This window comes from Castor canadensis, chromosome 6 (genome assembly GCF_047511655.1).
Source record: "Castor canadensis chromosome 6, mCasCan1.hap1v2, whole genome shotgun sequence".
NCBI lineage: Eukaryota > Metazoa > Chordata > Mammalia > Rodentia > Castoridae > Castor > Castor canadensis.
Window position 1 is genome coordinate 6,776,362 of NC_133391.1, and position 20,487 is coordinate 6,796,848.

The following is a 20,487-nucleotide window of genomic DNA, read 5'->3' on the forward strand; positions in this document are numbered from 1 at the left end:
TGTCAAGTTCTCTTCTGCCTGTGGTGGATTACTGCTTATGCCTGAGTCTAAAACAATTGCAAAAGTGGCCGTCCTCAGATATGTAAGCCAGCCTTAGCAAAAAGACATGAGGGTGGGGTATCCTGGACACCCCAGAATGGAACTCATCTGTTTACTGTGCTGGCTCTGGAGGTCAGAAGTGAGACTCTAGGACTTGGGGGAAGAAGTAGGGCTTTTCAGGGTGAGTTGTGAGGCTCCTTGGAATGGTTTGGATGGGAAATGTGCCCCAAAAGCTCCTGTGTTGAAGGCTTGCTCTTCTGCTAATGGGGTATTTGGGAGGTGGTGAAACCTTTAGGAGGTGGAGCCTAGTGGGAGGAAGTTAGGTCATGGGGGGGCGTGTCCTTGAAGGGGATTTTGGGACCCTGGCCCCTTCTCTTTTCCTTCCCAGAAACAAACAGATTTGTTCCACCACACACTTCTCCCCATGTTGCTCTGCCTTACCACAAGCTCAGTAAAACAAAACCAGTGAAACATGGGCAGAAACCTCTGAAACCATGAGTCATAAATCTTACCTTCCTTTAAGTTGTTTATGAGAGCTACTTTTCCAAAGTGAGTACTTACACAATTTCTGAGAAACACAGGGCTGGAATATATTACACATTATCAGATGAACTATGAACCTATGGCAAATACCAGTGTTTGAGAAATTGTATTACCAAAGTAAAACTCATTCATTTATGATGGGACTGTCTGTTAAATGTAATAAATAGACTAGCTAAGAGGTCCCAGGACAATTCCACTAGGAGGCCATACACTTAACTGCTTTTCTTGCAAACAGCTTTACACAAAAGGTTGCACAAAACATTTCAAATCGCAGATAAAAACATCCTGTTTCTGGAGACCACCCCCTGACCTGAGGGGAGGGAGAAAACAAGGAAGAGAGAGAAAAGGCAGGACAGAATCTAGATGTGAACTGCTGGTTACCCTTAAGGTAAACTTGGCTCTCCAAACTGTACCTGCAGTGTTGTCAACTAGCCAATGAGCATAGCACCCTTCGTGCACCTAATTCACATGGTCTATAAAAACCCCATACCCTGCTACTTTGCAGGCAATACCTGGGGCACCCTTCCCCTCCCTGTGGGAGCTTTCCATATTTTCCTTAATAACGTATCTTATTTTTGCTCTTCCCTTCATTGTTCAAAGTTCAGGAGACAAAGAATCTGGAACCCCGACACTCCCTCTGGCTGTAAACACCTGTAACACTTAAACCAACAGGTCCTGCACAAACCTCCAGTATCATTTATGCTCTGCCTGGATACTTGATTCATATTTCTAACTCAAGAAGATTCTGGGCTGTGTGGATCCATTCATGTGGCAGATCAATGGCTACAAGATTCTGGCGGTGGTCTTAGTCTTTCTGGTTTGGGTGAGTTCTTCCCTTGCCTCTCTCTATCCCTTTTTTTGGTAGCTCCTTTCTCCTGTCCCTAGGCAACCAAGGGTTTGACTTGGTTAAATGTTTTTAAACAGGAAAGGGGACTGAGGAAATCTCTCACTTGTTTGACTTCTGCCCCTTTGTGACTTCAGGAAGCAGGGTGGGATGCCAGCTTAAGAAGGAGAGTGTGCAGGGTGGGTATTGGAGTCTAGCAGAGTTAAAAACATAAACTCAGAAGAAGCTATGCCAGAGAAATGTCATTGGAGAAAAAGAATAAACATTCCCATTGTTTTTTGTTCTTAGAAAGTTTTCCTTTCTGCCCCAGTGCAAGAGAAGGAAATAGAAATCTCTGTGTTTTAGCAGAGAGAAAAAAGGCAGAGCGCCAGGCATAGTGGCACATCCAATCCTAGATACCTGGGCAGTGGACCCTGTCTGAAAAGGAGTTCAAGTCCCATTCCCAACAGCAGATAGGGAATCAGAGAAACAGTTGTGCCTGGAAAAACAGTGAGCGATTGGCTGGAGTAACTTTTTTTTGCTTCTTTGAGGAACTGGGGTATAGGGAAAAAAGCCAGTAGCCTTCAGGAGGGAGCACTTTCTGGTCTATCCATAGGTCAAAACTAGAATTTCAAGTCATACATTTTGTACTATTTAAATGGGTTTCTACACACTGCATGTGTTGTCAGTGTTTAAACAGAAGGACATTTTGTGTGAAAATATAGATTTATGACTTTTCTTAAAAAGTGGATGATGTGCAGTCTGGGTTGACAAATACGACTTTCTTCTAAAAGCAATGAGAGTCTTTCATAGGGAAATTGTCTAATTCCTTAATAACCAGGTCTAATGAAGTTGTGATTTCATTTCCAGACTAGTCTTGCACCTTGTGAAAAGATGAGACTTCTTTGTGTAGCAGCCAATCTTCCTACTTTTTTTACTTTTTTTTCTCCATTTTTATTAGGATATATTCATTGTACAGGGGGATTCATTGTAACAATTCTGAATTGTCTTTAACACTATACCCCAGGGTCTCTTCACCCCCTCTCCACCCCTTAAAGCGATTGCAAGAGGTTTCTTTGTTCTATTTTGTGTATGGGTAAGTCCATCAACTATATACCCTGCCTACCTTCATCTCCTCCATTCACCCCACCCTTCCCACTTTTAAAAGAAGTTAAACTATAACATACATTAAAACACATAACATCATAAGCACTCAATAAAACACCACAGACATCACACCTATGTGATCACAACCTAAGTCAAGAAACATAATCCTGTAATCTCCAGGAACCTCCTTTTATGTTTCCTGACAATACTACCCTCTGTTTTTTCTAACATAATGAGCACCTTGACTTAGGACATTATACTTAATTTTTGCCCAATATCTGATTTCACAGAAAAGTAATCATAATCAAATACTCCTTTATGTGTACCATATTTACTGAGATTCGCCCATGTTACTGTTGCGGGAGATTGCTAGCTGAGATACGGGACACTGAGGCAGTTTAGCAGAAAGCATCGTTTTATTTTGTCGACACAGGCCCAGAGGACTTCTGTCCAAAGTCTGAGCCCCGAGAACAAAGGGGGGGCTCACCTTATATACCCTTGCAAGCAGGTTACAGAAGCAAAAAGCAAAGCTCAACCCACATATGGCTGCGTGTGACTTCATTGGCTATTTCATTCCCCAGTGCTATGTGACTTTCTTTATGCTTTAATTCTTTAAGTTTTATCTCTCTGCTTTGCCATCCCTTCTCCCTGCCTCATTATCAGAACACAGCCTGTCTGTTTCTCTTCTGGCCTCCTCCCTGCTACATCACTATGTGAACCTATCATTTGTTAATTTTCATCAAGTGGAAATTTAACAAAACTTCAAAATATGAACTTATTTATTTGACCATCGTAATGTTGATGGTGATTTGTGTTGTTTTCAGTTTGAGGCCTTTTTTTGCCAGTTGTGGGGTCTGAACGCAGGTCTTCATGCTTCCTAGGCAGATGTTCTACCACTTGAGCAAGCCTTTTGTGTGTGTGTTTTCTCATATGCAGTCTGTATTTAAAAAAAAAAAAGCGACGTGAAAGTATGAGGACTAGTTGGAGGGGACAAGAGAGCAAAGGGGGATGGATAAGTATGATGGAAGTACAGAGTTTGCAAGAACAAAAACGTCATAATGACATCCATTATTATGTATGATTGATTTAAAAAAGAACTCTTTCCTACTGCAAGGCCGGGAAGATACATTTCCTTGTTGTTTTCTAAAGCTTTAATTGATTAAATTGAATTTTTTGTTCATGCTATGAGGTTGAGAATCAAGGTTTTTTCTTTTTTGTGGCACTGGGGTTTGAACTCAGAGCCTCGCACTTGCTAGGCAGGTACTCTTACACTATAGCCATTCCACCAATGGCGCTTTTTTTTTTGACAGGTATTTTCAAAATAGGGTCTCACAAACCATTTGTATGGGGCTGGCTTCGAACTGTGATCCTCATGATCTCGGCCTCCTGAGTAGCTAGGATTGCAGGCATGGGCTGCCAGCGCCTGGCTTTCTTTTGGGGGACAGGTAGTGCTGGGGACAAACCCAGGCCTCACCTCCCAGTCCTCTTGTTTTGTATTTTGTTTTTGAGATAGAGTCTCAACAACTTCCCCAGGTTGACCTGGAATTTGAAATCCTCCTGCCTCTGCTTCCTGAGTAGTAAGAGTATAGGTGTGTGCCACCATGTCCAGCTGTGTGTGGGTGTTGTTTTTTTCTTAATAAGAAGAGCCCGTTGTCCTAACACTACTTATTAGGAGCAAGACTTCTTTCTTACTGCTTTGTAGGGCCACTTTTTTCATGATTAATGAACGTTTAACAAGAAACAAAGGCTGAAGCAGAGGTGAATAATTTATTATTCTGATTATGGTGCATAGACAGACTGGACTGTGGCAAAAACCAGTCTGTTTTGAAACTTGTCTCCTTAAAGTTTGATTTATAGCACTGAGCAGAAGTGATTCTGGTTTTACGTGGTTTGGTCTGTTCGGACAGAGTAGGAGCTCAGTCCAAAATGACAGCTTCAGGGCATGAAAATGGATTCTCCCTGTTAACAGCTTCAAAAACAATGTGGCCTTCCTGACACCTTGATTTTGTTTAGCGAGACCCATTTTGGACTTCTGACCTCTCCAGGAAAGACAATGTATTTGTTGTTGTCTTCGGCCAAGTAAGTTTGGAAAATTTGTTGCAGTTGTAACAGGAAACTAATACGCATAAACTAATATTAGTGCAAGTATTTATTGGTTATTTTATCTACATTGCAAAATGCTTACTCAGTACTTTGTTAATTTTTTTGGTTAGGTATTTCCCTTTCTTTCACTTGGAGTGTTAAAATATATATCCTGGAATATAAGGCCATTGTTGATTTACTGTCTTAGAAGTTTCTATTTGCATTTTGGGTTTCTATATGTATTTTGTGGTTTGTCTTCTTTATTGGCAATACTGAGGCTTGGGGTTTGAAGTCAGGGTTTCCTGCTTGCTAGACAGGAACTCCACCACTTGAGCCGTGCCTCTAGCCCCTGTGTTTGCCTTCTTACTCTGTTTTCGGGCTTTTTGTTGTTGTTGGTACTTGGAAGTTGAACACAGGGTCTCATGTATAATAGGCAGGTGCTCTAGCACTTGAGCCGTGCCCCAACTCAGCCCATTTTGCTTTAGTCATTTTTCAATAGGGTCTTGTGTTTAAGTCCTGGCAAGCCTAGATCACAATCCTGTTTTCATGCTTCCCATTAAGCTGAGATGATAGGTAAGCCCCACCAGGTCCAGCTTTTATTGGCTGAGATAAGGTCCTTGTGAACTTTTTACCCAAACTGGTCTTGAGCCAATCTTTGCCCCCCAAATAGCTGGGATTACATGCCTGATCCTTGGCCATTTTGTTTTTGTTTTTGTTTTTGTTTTTCCTTGTTTGAGACCAAGTCTCACTATGTAGCCCAGGCCGGCTTCAAAGTTGTAGGCCTTTTACCTTGGCCTCCAGAGTGCTGAGATTACAGGAAAGGCCACCACACCCAACACTTTTTCCTTTCTCTTTTCAAAAATCATGTTTATCTTCTTTTTTATTCTCTTTTAAATTATTGTTCTGGTGGTACATTGTGACATTCACTGAATTCCTTATAATATATCATAGCTGAATTCACCCTCTCCATCACGTTTTACTTTCTTTATGGTCTCTTTTGATGAACAGAAGTTGAAAGTTTTAGAGTTGTCAAATACATGAATATTTTCCTGATGCTCAGTGGTTTTGGTGACTGTTAAAAAAATATTTACTGGCCAACTGAGATGGCACATGCCTGTAATCCAGCTATGAGGGAAGCAGAGGTTAAGAGCATCGAGGTTCCAGGCTGGCCACAAGGCAAAAGCATAAGACTGTTTCTGAAAAATAACTAAAGCAAAAAGGCCTGGGAGAGTGGCAAAAATGGTAGAGGGTCTGCCTAGCTAGTGTGAATCCCTGAATTCAAACCCCAGTACCACCAAAAAGAAATACGTTGCCCTACTGTGTAGTCAGGAAAATAATATCCTGTCATCCCTCAAAACGCTTATGAATACGCTTAGCGTATAATAACTCAAGATGATCTCCCTATTAGATCGTCAACTAATCACAAAAGGTTACAAAGGCTCTTTTGCCATTATAGGTGACGTAGTCAGTGTCTAGAGATCACAGCATGAACATTTTGGGGTTCCTTACTTCGTTTACCAAAGCGATCAAAGCCAGAATCCTTGTGAATTCATCACCTGTCAGATTGGGGCTTCTCTTCTACTATCTCTGCCACACAGAACAGGTTTTCTGCTATCTCTGCATCTCAGCCTTATGCTGAACGCCCCGGCTTGGCCTTTGACTTATCTCTAAGCACTCTTTTGCTGGATCTTGAGAAAATGCAGCCCTTCTTCTAAGAGGTTGTAGTACTGGGGATTGAACTCAGGTCTTCACATTTGCTATGCAAGTTAAGTGCTCTACTACTTGAGCCATTCCCCACCCCCCACAAACCGCCCCCGTCCTTTCTGTTTTTTCAGTTTGTTTGTTTTCAGATAGGGTCTTGTGCTTTGGGCCAGGTGGCCTCGGAAGAGTTTGTCATTAAATAGAGAAGATACACCAGTGAAAGAGAACAGCAGGTTTCGTTACCCTTTGCCTCATGATACTGACATAGCCGTGCTAACAGCCTTTTCAATAAAAGGTGAAGCTCATATTGCTAATTCTAGTAAAAATTAACTTGGTACAGCCAAGAAACACCTGAAAAAGTGCTCCCAACCCTGGCCACAAAGGAAATGCAAATCAAAAGCACACTAAGATTCCACCTCACCCCTGTTAGAATGGCTATGATCAAGAACACAAATGACAGCAAAAGTTGGAAAGGATGTGGGGGGTAAAAAGGAACCCTCATACACTGTTGGTGGGAATGAGATTAGTACAGACACTATGGAGGTTCCTCAAAAAAAACTAAAACTAGAACTGCCATATGATCCAGCAATGCCACTCCTAAGGATATACCCGAAGGAATCTAAGTCAGATTGCAACAAAGACCCGTGCACACTCATGTTTATTGCAGCGCTATTCACAATAGCCAAGCCATGGAAACAGCCAAGGTGCCCCACTACTGATGATGGATTAAGAAAACATGGTATTTATATACAGTGGAATTTTATTGAGCAATAAAGAAGAATGAAATATTGTCATTTCCAGGTAAATGGATGGAACTGGAGAACATCATCTTAAGCGAAATTAGCCAGGCTTAGAAAGAATGCCACATAAGTGAAATATAGACCTACCACAAATACAAGAATATTATGAAAAACAGGTCACACTAAGGGGAGGTCACTATCAGGAGAGGAATGGGAAAAGAAGGAAGCTAAGGGCCAGTGGGGTGGCTCAAGTGGTAGAGCACCTACCTGGCAAGCATAAGGCCCTGAGTTCAAATTCCAGCACCAGGGGAAGAAATAAAATTTTTTTTAAAAAGAAGGAAGTTCAGCATATGAGTGTGAATGATGTACATTCTATACAGAAATGAATATAGAATTTTTTAAACATGGGACTAAGAATGAACTAAGGTAAAAAGAGAAACACAGAGGGGCTGATCCAGTTGAGGTTACAATGTATATATACATGGAAATGTCATAATGAAACTCCCTGTATACCTATCTTAAACAAACAAAATGTTGTTTTTTTAAAAATGGAGAATAGGAAGGTAAAACTGGTCCTGTCTGGTCATTGACGCCAGTGGAGAGGTGTAGATATAAGGAAAGAATGTAGGAGGGTAAATATGGTAGAAATACCACGTACTCGTGTGTAAATGGAAAAATGAGATTTTGAACCCATTCTAGGAATGGGGAGGGAAGGGAAGCTAAGGGAGAATGAGGAGGACGTGAATTCAGCCATTATCTATTGTAAGAACTTTTGTGAATATCACAATGTACAACAGTAAAAAATTTGTCAAAATTATGAATTAACTTGTACAATGTTAGCAGTCTTCCCATAGATTAGAATTTGAAGTATGTCAGTGGGTTGCTTTTTGTTTTCTCCCCCTGAATACAAAGAATATCGTTAGGTTTGGGTCAATATCTACTAGCGCGGTACTTAAATTCCTTTCTTCCACCACCATTCCTGTCATCCAAACCATGGGCTCTCTCAACCGCTCCTCTTATTTGTATCTTCACACTTGTTCTCTGGTCTGTATTTGAGACTCTACGTTTCTCAGAATATGACACAGAACAGATGTGGGCCCTGGAGGGGACTCCTGTTTCATAGAAAACACTGTGTTTTCCTAGAAAAGATTCTGCTGTGTAACACTTCCTTTGCCACCCACACCTGCTTTGTGTCTTTTTTATGTCTCTTGCTTTCACAGTGGTTCCTGTGATTGAGTCTCTTCTTCCAGCTGAGCTCAGAGTGCGAGCTCACTGATGGCCTCGCTTTCTTCTTCTGTAACCCTCGTCGAGTGAAGGGTTTGCTCACACATGACTTTCAGTTGGTTGGAGATGGTAGGGTAGAGTTGTGGTTTGAGGGACACATACAATGTCAGGCTCTCGAAGGAAGTAGGATTTATGAGGAGTGAGAAAATGAGAGATGTGAGAACTCCATCCAAGCCTGTTCACAACTCAGTGGGTGGGTTGGTGCTGGAGGTAAAATTTCAGGGAACAAGAAGGCTGAGAAAAGGAGAGAGACGAACTAAACGTTAGACACTACTTCGCCTTCCCAACATCAGATGCTCCTTTTCAAGTAAAGGTTTTGGAAGCCTGGCACCAGTGGCTCACAGCTGTAATCCCAGCTACTTGGGAGGCTGAGATCCGGAGGATCGAGGTTCAAGGCCAGCCCAAGCAAATAGTTCATGAGATCCCATCTCCAAAATACCAGAGCAAAATAGATTACAGGTGTGGCTCAAGTGATAGAGTGCCTGTTTTGCAAGCACAAAGCCCTGAGTTCAAACTGCAGTCCCACCAAAATAACAAAACGTGCCTAATAAAGGTGGTGACTCAAATGCCAGGCTTATGAGTGACACCATGTGGCAGGCAGGCAGGAGTCCTGGGTGCCATGTGCAGAGGGAACTAGCTTTGCTGAATGGAAATCTCCTTCTTGAAGCAAATGTAAGCGACACAAACCACTGACAGAATCCTCTTTCTCTGCCTACAGATGCTGTGTTTCAGGATGTACTGGCCTGACAGCACCACCATCCACCGGCCCCCAGGCCCCCATCCTGTGTTTAGACATGCCTCCAAGTCCACAGAATCTCCACCATTCTGGGACTCTCTCCCTCAGGAGCTTACCAACTTGACCAGTCTTCTGTACTGGCCTCCAACCCCAGGAGATGGGGGGGACCTGTTGGCCTCCACCAGCCCCCAGACCTCCACGTACCACCTGAGGGGTCCTGCCCAAGCCACCTATGAGCTGGGAGGCCTCCTGGAGGTCATCCTTGTAGCCAGGGACCACTGGGGCAGACCCAAGAGTCATGGAGGGGATCTGTTTCAGGCCCGGCTCCTGGGTCCAGAATCAAAAGCGGGGGTCCCTGGGGATGTCCAAGATCTGGAGAATGGCACATACCTGGTGTCCATCCCCCTGCTCTGGGTTGGGAAGGCCCAGGTGCAAATGCGGCTGATCCACTCCAGTGAGGCAGTAGGGGTTCTACGCAGAATCTGGAGAGAGAAACGGGCCACGGTTGACTTTAGGGGGTATTTCCAGGGAATGAAAGGGGCTAAAGAGACTGTGGTTTGCAATGTTGACCCCCACTCAACTGGAGTTAAAGGGCCGACCTGTCAGTACAGGGATGTGGTTTCAGGTGAGCTATGGTTCTGTGCTCAACCCCCTACCCTTCCCTGCAACTCTTTAGTTGGTCACTCAGCTGGGAGTTACCTGAAGGTGACCACACGACACGATGAAGCTCTGCTGGCCTGGTAAGATTCCCAGAATCTGGGAAATGTGTCCAACCCTAAGCCGTATCCTTCCTTCTAAATCTTGCTCTTATGCCACTGGCCCTTTCCTTTATTCCTACCCCATGCAACACGTGATTGTTGAGTAGCTAATGTGTAAGACATTGCTAGACAGGCTCATACCACAGGAATCTGGCCAGGTTCTGTATGCAGAGGTTACAGTTGCCAGGTTTGGTGGCTCAAACCTATAACCCTAGCTACCCAGAAGGCAGAGATCGAGAGGACTAAGGTTTGAAGTGAGCCCAGGCAAACAGTTTGAGAGACCCTATCTTGGAAATACACAACAGAGGAGGAGCCGGTGGAGTGGTGAAGTGGTAGAAGTCTGCATAGCTAGTGTGAGGCCCTGAGTTCAAAACTCAGTACTGCCAGAAAGTTAAAAGGTTACAACTGATCTTAGATTTAAAAAAAAAAGAAGTAGTTGCTCTAGGGAACATGAGAGACATGGTGTTCAAGACAGAGCATACGAGTCAGGCTAACATGGTCTGAGTACTTCATTTACTTATCTGGAATCCTGTCTTCACTTAGGTTTTACTCCGACTGTTGATTATTAATTTGGGTAGATCTTCACTTTTTTAGCTGGGTGTGGTGGCTCACACCTGTCATCCCAGCTACTTCGAAGGTGGAGATCAGGAGGATTTCCATTTGAGGCCAACTATAGGCAAAGACTAGAAATCCTGTCTGAAAAATCCTGTCTGAGTTCAAACACTACTGATGCGAAAAAAACCCCAAAACTTCAGCCATTGAAGTAGACTTAAATATATTTTGTTGAGAATTTTCAGTGAGGTTTGGCAGTCCTGCCCTGTACTCCACCTGTATAGTTTTCTCATTTCTACAATGTTACGTAATTGAATCATATAGTACGTAACTGTTTGAGATTGACTTTCTCACTAAGCAAAATGTCTTTGAGATCCATGTAAATTGTTGCATGTATCGATAATTTGTTTCTGGGCCAGGCATGATGTCACATGCCTATAATCCCAGCTACAAAGAATGATCATTGTCCAAGGCTAGCTTGGGTAAAAATATGTGGCCCTACCTGAAAAACAAACTAAAGCGAAAAGGCCTGGAAGCATGGCTCAAGTGGTAGAGCTCCTGCCTAGCAAATTGAAGGCCCTGGGTTCAAACACCAGCATTATGAAGGAGAAAAAAATCTTTTTTTCTTTTTCCTGATATTACAGAATATTTCTTTTCAAGCCTGAGCTACTCTGCCAGCCTTTTTTGTGTAGGATTTTTCAAGATAGGGTCGAGCGAACTATTTGCCAGGGTTGACTTCGAATCTTGATCCTCCTGATGTCTGCCTCCTGAGCAGCTGGGATTACAAGCATGAGCCACCGGTGTCCAGCCAGAATATTTCTGTTTTGGTGGTGCTGAGATTTGAACTCAGGGCCTTGTGCTTGCCAGGCAGGTGCTCTACCGCTTGAGCCACAACCCCAGTCTGGTATTCCATTGTCCACGTTTAACCATTCACTCACTGAAGGGCTTTTAGAATGTGTCCAGGTTTTGACTGTTATGAATAAAGCTTCTGTAAATATTCATATACAGGTTTCTCTGTGTGCATACATTTTCATTTCTAAGGAATAAAGTCTCAGTTTTGTGACTGGTGGATGTTTAGTTTTATAAGAAACCAACAAGCTGCTAGAGTGGCTGTACCATTTTACATTCCCACCAGTCAGGTGTAAGAGATCCAGTCTCTCTGAATCCTGCCCAGAATTTAGTTTAAATACTATTTTTATTTACTTATTTATTTATTTTATGGTGCTATGGATTGAACCCAGAGGCCTTATGCATGCTGAGCTATACTCCCAGCCCAATACTTAACTGAGAATTCTGGACAAAGTATTGTAAATCTACTTCAACAATTGAAGATCTAATGAAGTAATAATGAACTGTCACATTAAAAATCTAAGCAGCCAGGTGCTGGTGCTCACACCTGTAATCCCATCTACTCAGGAGGCAGAGATCAGGAGGATCGAGGTTCGAAGACAGCCCGGGCAAATTGTTTGTGAGACTCTATCTCGAAAAAACCTAACACAGAAAAAGGTCTGGTGGAGTGGCTCAAGGTGAAGGCCTTGAGTTCAAACCCGAGTCTCACCGAAATAAAAAAGAGAACAGGAGTAGGTTGCTTTTTTTCAAGAAGTTGTCCCAGAGAGGAAAGCAGCCTGACAGAGTTGCAGATACCAGAGGTGACAATGGAAGATGAGGTGGCTTTATTTAATGGAGCATGCATGTCAGTGTTTACTTATGGAAGAAAAGGACTGGGGGAGAACACGTTACAGCTGGTGCAAAAGCAGTGAATGTAACACATCTAAGAAGTTTGTGGTTCTTGCTTTCTTGTGGTTCTGAGGATCAAATTCAAGGTCTTATGTATGTTCATCAAGCACTCCACCCCTGAGCTATGTCCCAAGCCCAGATGTGACACCATCTAAAAGATTCAGAAGGAGGTTGTATTCAGATATAGATACGGAAGGAAGTCACCTCCTTCCTTGAGTGGGACGAGGAAGGTAAGGGAATGGATGTAGTGGTAGATAGATTTCCTTTTTCTCTCTTTCTTTTTTGTTTGTGTGTGTTGTTACTGGGGTTTGAACTTAGGCCTTTTTTTGTCATGTTTTTTTTTTTTTGAGATAGGGTCTCTCGAGAACTATTGCCTGAGCTGGCCTCAAACCTCAAACCTCCTGATCTCTGGCTCCTGAGCAGCTAGGAGCACAGGCGTGAGCCACCAGCGCCCGACTTGTTCTGTTATTTTTTTATTTTGGGGCAGAACTCAGGTCCTCACGCTTGCTAGGCAGGCTCTCTACCACTTGAGCCAGTCCACCAGCATGGTACATACATTTTCTAGTAAGAGAATGTATTTGACTAGTGGTAAGAGAGCTTCTCTGTGAGGTAGGAGGCACCAGCTCTGTCTCTCTTCCCCTGGGAAGTGAAGGAAAAAAGAAGAGATAAGCTCCCAACATGGTCCTTGGGAAAAAAGGCGTGACATCTAGCTTGAAATACACAAAAGAATTAATTGCCCAGCAGCATTTCCAGCTCTTATTAGAGCTGCATCCATTATATGGAAGATGGCAGTTTGTACAGTCACTCAACAAATTCTTACTGTTTACTGGCTACTTGATTCTAACCTCACTCAGCCACCCATAATTCTGTGGTCTGAATTCTAATTTTTTTATTTAAACATTTAAAAAAACAACTTTATTCAAGTTTAATTTATATACAATGAAATATATGTATTTCAAATGTGCAGGCCAATGAGTTTTGGTAAATGTGACACCATGTAACTGCCACCACCACGATAATGATATATAGAGTAGAGGGTGCTGGTGGCACACATCTGTAATCCCAGCTACTCAGGAGGCAGCAATAGGAGGATCACGGTTCAAAGCCAGCCTGGGCAAATAATTCATAGCACCCTATCTCAAAATACCAAACATAAAATAAGGGCTGGTGCAGTGGCCCAGGTGGTAGAGCACCTGCCTTGCAAGTGTGAGACCCTGAGTTCCAACCCATGGCCACCAAAAAAAAAAAAAAAAAAGCCACATAAGTCACTACTATGAGAAACCACACTTACAAGTGGGGAGTATGTTCTGCATTGTCTGAATGTTCATGTCACAACAACAAACTTTTAGAATTTACTTCCAGGAAAGGTTTGCCTTTCCTTGTATGCAGTGTACTTCCTTTTAGCAGAAAAGAAATGACATGGCATTCTTTCTCACCTTGACTGTTAGGAACTGAGAGCCACGTGGATTAGTTGTGGACAGTCCTTCTCCCAGCTTGCTGATAAGATTTTTCTCTTCCTTCGTTCCTTCGTTTTTCTCTAACTCTCTTTTGTAATTGCCTCAAATTACCAGTGTGCCAATAGTTATATTGCAGTGATCTCTTCTTGGAATTAGAGGACAATGACAAGTCAGTCATGGTGTCCCCATAGCAACTCAAACTTTAAAAAAAGGTAGGGGTGGGTGTGGGGAGGGGAACTGGGGGCATGGCCAGTGGTAGAGCACCTGCATAGCAAGTCCAAAGCCCAGAGTTCAAACCCCAGTACTGCCAAAACCAAAAAATAAGCCAGTGCTGTTGGCTCATACCTGTAATCCTAACTACCTGGGAGGCTGAGATTGGGAGGATCTCTGTTTGAGGCTAGCTTGGGTAAATAGTTCTGGAGGCCCCTCCATCTCCAAAATAACCAGTGCAAAATGGACTGGAGGTGTGGCTCAAGTGGTTAGAGCACCTGCTTTGCAAGCATGAAGCTCTGAGTTCAAACTCCAGTTCTGCCAATGAATAAATAAAGTCATAAATCAACACTCCACACAACTTGAACTTTTACCTGGTTGCACTCCCTCAATAATCTCTCCCTGTTTCCCCAGGAATGTGACTGACAAGCTGCTTCCTCAGGGAATTCCTCCAATCCTGGTCAGCCCAGCAGCCCACTGGAACATCGTTCTGGGTGAGGGAGACTGTGATATGCTGACGCTGGGGTTGTTAATGACTCATGTGGTTTTATTCCCCCACCTAGACTGTAGCCTCTCCCTGCCGGAGCAGTGTGGTGTGCACAATTATTTCTGCTGTGAGCTGTAATGCCAGACTTCTTGGATTTCAATGTTATCATTGTCAGTCACTATTCTCTTTTTAAATCACTTTATAAAGACGGGTGGTGTGTGGCTCAGTGGTAGAGCACTTACCTAGCATTTGTGAGTTCCTGGCACTGGAAAAAAAAAAAAAAAGCTTTGTTGAGACGTGATTGACATACAAAAAGTTATACATATTTAGCCGGTGCCCATGGCACATGCCTGAAGTCCTAACTACTCAGGAGGCAGAGATTCAAAGTGGGCTTGGGCAAAATAGCTCATGAGACCCTAGCTTGGAAAAAGCCATCACAAAAAAAAGGGCTGGCAGAGTGGTTCAAGTGATAGAGCGCCTCCCTAGGAGCATGAAGCCCTGAGTTCAAACCACAGTACATCCAAAGGAAAATAAAAGAATGTTACTCATTGTATAGCATTGTGTAGATAACTGAGTGATATTTCATATCACGTATATAGAGAGATGGTCTGTAAGTGAAAGTATATGCTTGTTAAATACATTACCTTATAACATACTTTAATAAGATATTTTGTAAATATTTTTAAATGTATCCGTAACATCCAAAAGTCTCTTTCTGCCCTGTATTAATTAATTAATTAATTATTATTTGCGTGTATGATGAAAATGTCTTTAATTCTGTACTGGGGGTTGAACTCAGGGCCTTGTGCTTGCGAGGCAGGTGCTCTACCTCTTGAGCCATGCGCCCAGTCCATAAAAACTCTTAACATAGGATCTACCCTCTTAGCCAGGTGTTGGTGGCCACTTGCAATTTTAACTACTCAGGAGACAGGGATCAGGATGATTGTGGTTTGAGGCCAGCCTGGGCAAATAGTTCACAAGACCCTATCTTGAAAATACCCAACACAAAAAAGGGCTGGTGGAATGACTCAAGTGGTAGAGCGCCTGCCTAGGAAATGTGAGGCCCTGAGTTTAAACCACAGGACGGCCAAAAAAAAAAACAAAAAAACTATCCTCTTAGTAAAAATTTATATATGCAATATACAGTTGTTAACTATGGACTCTATGCTGTACAGTAGTTCTCTAGGACTTACTCATTTTATACAAGAAACTTTGTACCTTTTAAAAATATATCTCATTCTCCCTCCCCTACACCCTGGCAACCACCATTCTGCTGTATACTTCTGTGAATGTGGCTATTTTAGAGTCTTCTTATTAGTGATATCACATAGTAATTGTCTTTCTTTGGCTTATTTCACTTAGCATAACATCTTCTAGCATTTTTTTTTTTAGTTCAAACAGCACTGGGGTTTGAACTCAAGGCTTTGCGCTTGCAAGCCAGGATCTCCAGCCACTTGAGCCATTCTGCCAGCCTGATATAACATCTTCTGGTGCATCTTTGTTGTCATAAGTGACAGGACTTCCTTTTCATCTTTTCTGAGTTATGTTATAAAATAGTTGACAAATAAAATTGTGTATATTTAAGGTGTGCAATGTGCAATGCACACATTAGGAAACAATTACCACAACTTAGCACGTCATCACCTCACAGTTTGTGTGTTTGTGGTGTGTGTGTGTAGAACAGCTAACATTTAATCTCTTAGCAAATTTCAAATACACAATACAGTACTGATAACTATGTCACAGTGCTGTACATTAAATCCTCAGAATTTATTCTTCTTATAATTGAAAGTTTGTAAGACTCCTGTGTGTATATTGTGTCACTTTTGTTTTTTGGCACTGAGGTTTGAACTCAGGTCCTCACACTTCCTAGGCAGGCACTCTACTACTTGAGCCACTCCACCAGCCACATTTTCTTTATCCATTGTCCACTGGTGGACACTCAGTTGTTTCCGTGTCTTTGGTATTTTGAATAAAGCTGCAGTGATGTGGGGTTGCAGATATCTCCTTAAGATATTTAATTTCGTTTGAGTGTATATCCACTAGAGGGATTGCTGCATCATTTAACTTTTTGATGAACTTCCATTTATTATTTTGGATAATAATGGCTGGGGTTTGAACTCAGCATCATGCTTGCTAGGCAGGTGCTCTATCACTTGAGCCTCTAACCTTTTTTTCTCTGGTTATTTTGGACTTGGGGACCTTGCTTTTTTCCTGGACAGGCCTGGACTGAGATTTGCTTCCCGAAGTAGCTGGGATGACAGATGCACAGCTACCAGGACCAGCTTTTTCTTGTTGAGGTGGGAGTCTCAAGAACTTTTTTTCCAGTCTGCCCTGGAACTGATTTCCCCACAATCTCCACCTCCCACGTAGCAGGGATGACTGGGGTGCCACTTCGCCCATCTATTGGTTGAGATGGCATCTTGTGAATTGTTTTGCCTGGGTTGGCTTTGAACCTCAGTCCTCCCAATCTCTTCCTCTTGAGTACCTAGGACTACAGGTGTGAGCCTCCAGTACCTGGTCCAATCACAATTCTTATGTTTTTTTAAGGTGTACTGGGGTTTGAACCCAGGTCCTCATGCTTCCTAGGCAGGCGCTCTCCTACTTGAACCAGTCCACTAGCCCTGTTTTGTGGTGGGTATATTTGAGATAGGGTCTCATGAATTATTTGCCAAGACTGCCTTTGGTCCTTGATCCTCCTGATCTCTGCCTCCTGAGTAGCTAGGATTACAGGTGTGAGCCACAGATGCCTGGCCCAATCAGTGTTTCTGATCATAGGTAATTATATAACATCCCAGTAATCCTACCTGTAAATGGAGATAAGACCAGTACTTTAGGACCGATGGAGTGGGTCAAGTGGTAGAGAACGTGCCTAGCAAAGTGTGAGGCCCTGAGTTCAAACCCCAGAACTGCCAAAAAAAGAAAAAAGAACAGTACTCAGCAAGTGTTGTGAGAGAGTAAATGAAATGGTGTGTGTATGGTATAGAAGAGTTTGACATATCGTGAAATGTCACTCTTAGCTCTTCTCATTACTTAGACTGTTCTGTTCTTCTCCTTCCTACAGCTTTGCCCCCACGGCCTCCATGCCACCCTGGTCTCAAGTCCCCAAAGCCCTCTGGCTTCTACTACCAAAATACGTGGCACTCCCTGTCTTGTTCTGGCCGGACCTTCCCTACTGCTGACAGCATCCTGGGCTGCCTGGCTGGCCGCGTGGTCCACATGATAGGAGACTCCACCCTTCGGCAGTGGTGGGAGTACCTCCGTGACACTGTGCCTTGTGAGTGGTGGCGAGGGGAGGCGCGGGACACAAGGGCACTCAGGAAGGAAGACGTGAACAGGGAAGGCTTCGCAGAAGGAAACCCCCGTGTTTGGTGGAGGGTGGGCCAGGATGCTGCGTCTCTGTGAAAGGCAAGTGAGGGAAGAAGTCAGTTTTGGGAGGGTGCAGTTACTACCATCGAGATGCCTTCCTGATTTCACCGGAAGTTATGCCCTGAGTTCAATGACATCGCAGAACCGTTCAAATAACCGTTCAAATAACATCATCTTTTGTGATGACCAAAAGAGTCCTGCTGGGCACAATGGCGCATATGTAAAATCCCAGCTACTCAGGAGGCTGAGATCTGGAGGATCACGGTTTGAAGCCAACCCAGGCAAAAAGCTAGGGAGACCCCCATCTCTACAAACAAGCTGGTGTGGTGGTGCATGCCTTGATCCCAGCTACATTAGGAGGGTGATGATCTGAGTGAAAAACATGAGACCCTACCTGAAAAACAACTGAAGCCGGGGCTGTGGCTCGAGTGCTAGAGTACCTTCCCAGCAACGTGAGGCCCTGACGTCAAATACCAGTACCTGGGGTTTAGGAGCAGGAAGAGTTCTCATTTAGCTTCTAAATAAAATTCCCATTTAGTCTCTTAAGTAAAAATTAAAATGTGAAGGACATAGAGTTCACTTTCCTTGTTCCTCCTACCTCAGTTTCTCTTCTTTATTTCTATTTTGATTTTTCCTTTTGGACTTGTTGCTGGGTCCTCCCCAGTGGTTTGAGAGAGACGGTGGTTCACTCAGCACTAAACACCGAGTGACTTCTGCTGAGTGGACATGGTTTCCTCAGCCCCTCCCAGACACAGCTGCTGGAGTGGCTCAGGTGGTAGAGCACCTATTGCCAAGTGTGAGGCCCTGAGTTCAAGCCCCAGTGCCGCCAAAGGAAACAGAGTTCTCTCTTCTTGCTTTTTCCCCTTCCTTCCCCCAACGCCTGGCAGCCACTGGTCTTTTTACTCTCTCCATACTTTTGCCCTTTGCAGAATGCCATATAGACTTGTTCAGATTGACTTCATTCTCTTAGTAACACACGCTTAAGTTTTCTGTGTCATTTCATAGATTGACGCTCATGTCTTTTTAGCCCTGAATAATAATTGTCTGGATTTTTCACTCTACTTATCTACTCACCTACTGAAGGACCGCTGGTTACTTCCAGGTTTTGACAAGTATGAATAAAGATTTTTGTAAACACCCTTATGCAGATTTAAGTTTTCACATTCTTTGGGTAAATACCAAGAATAATTTTTTTTTTGAAACTAGCATCCATTCCTGGACCTCGTTGTTTTGTCTCTTGATTTCTTCCTTGCTTAATTTTTTTTTTTTGGTGGTACTGGGCTTTGAACTCAGGGCTCTGCACTTGCTATACAGGTGCTCTACTGCTTGACCCACACCTAGCACTTTTGCTCTGGTTATTCTGAAGATGGGGTCTCGCTGTTTGCCCAGGCCAGCCTAAACTGTCATATCCTATTTACACTTCCTGCGAATGTTGGGATGACAGGTGCATGCCACTACTCCCAGCGTTTTTCCATTGAAATGGGGTCTTCCTAACTTTTTACCTGGCCTGGCCTTGAACCACAATCGTCCTTATCTCTGCCACCAATGTGCAACTCTTTTCTTTCTTTTGCTTTGTTGGTACTGGGGTTTGAACTCAGGGCCTCTGCTTGCTAGGCTGGTACTCTATCACTTGAGCCACTCTGTCAGCCCTTTTTGGTTGGCTCTTTTTTGATATAGGGTCTCATGAACTACTAGCCCAGGCTGGCTTCAAACCGCAGTCCTCCTGATCTCTGGTCCTGAGTTGCTACAAGTAGAGTCCTAAGCCACCAGCATGAAGCTCTTATTTACTTTTACTTCGTCCTTCCTCTCTTGCCTCCTCTCTCCCTCCCTCCCTCCCTCTCTTCCTTTCTTCTTTCTCTACTTCCTTCTTTCTTTTTCTCAGTACTGGGGTTTGAACTCAGGGCCTACACCTGAGCCACTCTACCAACCCTTTGTTGTGATGGGGCTTTTCAAAATAGGGTCTCACAAACTAATTGCCTGGGCTGGGTTTGAACCACAATCCTCCCGATCTCTGCCTTCTGAGGAGGTGGTTTACAGGCATGAGCCACAGGTACCGACCCCCAGCCCTGTTTGCTTTGGTTTATTTTTCAGATAGGGTGCCCTGCTTCTTTCCTCCTGGGCAGTCCTTGAACTTTGATTCTCTTACCTCCACCTCCTTCATCGCTGGGATTACAGATGTGCACCACCATGCCTGGCATCCTTGATTTCTTTGCATCTATACTCATCCTTTCTTTTCTTTCTTTTTTTTAAATTTTATTATTCATATGTGCACACAATGCTTGGGTCATTTCTCCCCCCTGCCTCCACCCCCTCCCTTACCACCCACTCCGCCCCCTCCCTAATTTTGTTGTAGAGAGAGTATAAGCAATAATAGGAAGGAACAAGGGTTTTTGCTGGTTGAGATAAGGATAGCTATACAGGGCATTGACTCACATTGATTTCCTGTGCGTGGGTGTTACCTTCTAGGTTAATTCTTTTTGATCTCACCTTTTCTCTAGTTCCTGGTCCCCTTTTCCTATTGGCCTCAGTTGCTTTAAGGTATCTGCTTTAGTTTCTCTGCGTTAAGGGCAACAAATGCTAGCTAGTTTTTTAGGTGTCTTACCTATCCTCACCCCTTCCTTGTGTGCTCTCGCTTTTATCATGTGCTCAAAGTCCAATCCCCTTGTTGTGTTTGCCCTTGATCTAATGTCCACATATGAGGGAGAACATACGATTTTCGGTCTTTTGGGCCAGGCTAACCTCACTCAGAATGATGTTCTCCAATTCCATCCATTTACCAGCGAATGATAACATTTCGTTCTTCTCCATGGCTGCATAAAATTCCATTGTGTATAGATACCACATTTTGTTAATCCATTCGTC

The 20,487-nt window shown here is 43.4% G+C and overlaps 1 protein-coding gene across 1 annotated transcript; it reads left to right on the forward strand.

Moving 5' to 3' along the window:
* The first annotated feature begins 1,282 nt into the window (after positions 1-1,282).
* LOC141423998 (NXPE family member 3-like) lies at positions 1,283-19,850 on the forward strand. Its single transcript, XM_074075598.1, has 4 exons — positions 1,283-1,405; positions 9,038-9,795; positions 14,184-14,263; positions 17,321-19,850. The coding sequence occupies exons 1-4, from the start codon at positions 1,349-1,351 to the stop codon at positions 17,659-17,661; spliced, it is 1,236 nt and encodes a 411-aa protein (XP_073931699.1). The 5' UTR covers positions 1,283-1,348; the 3' UTR covers positions 17,662-19,850.
* Positions 19,851-20,487: the final 637 nt, after the last annotated feature.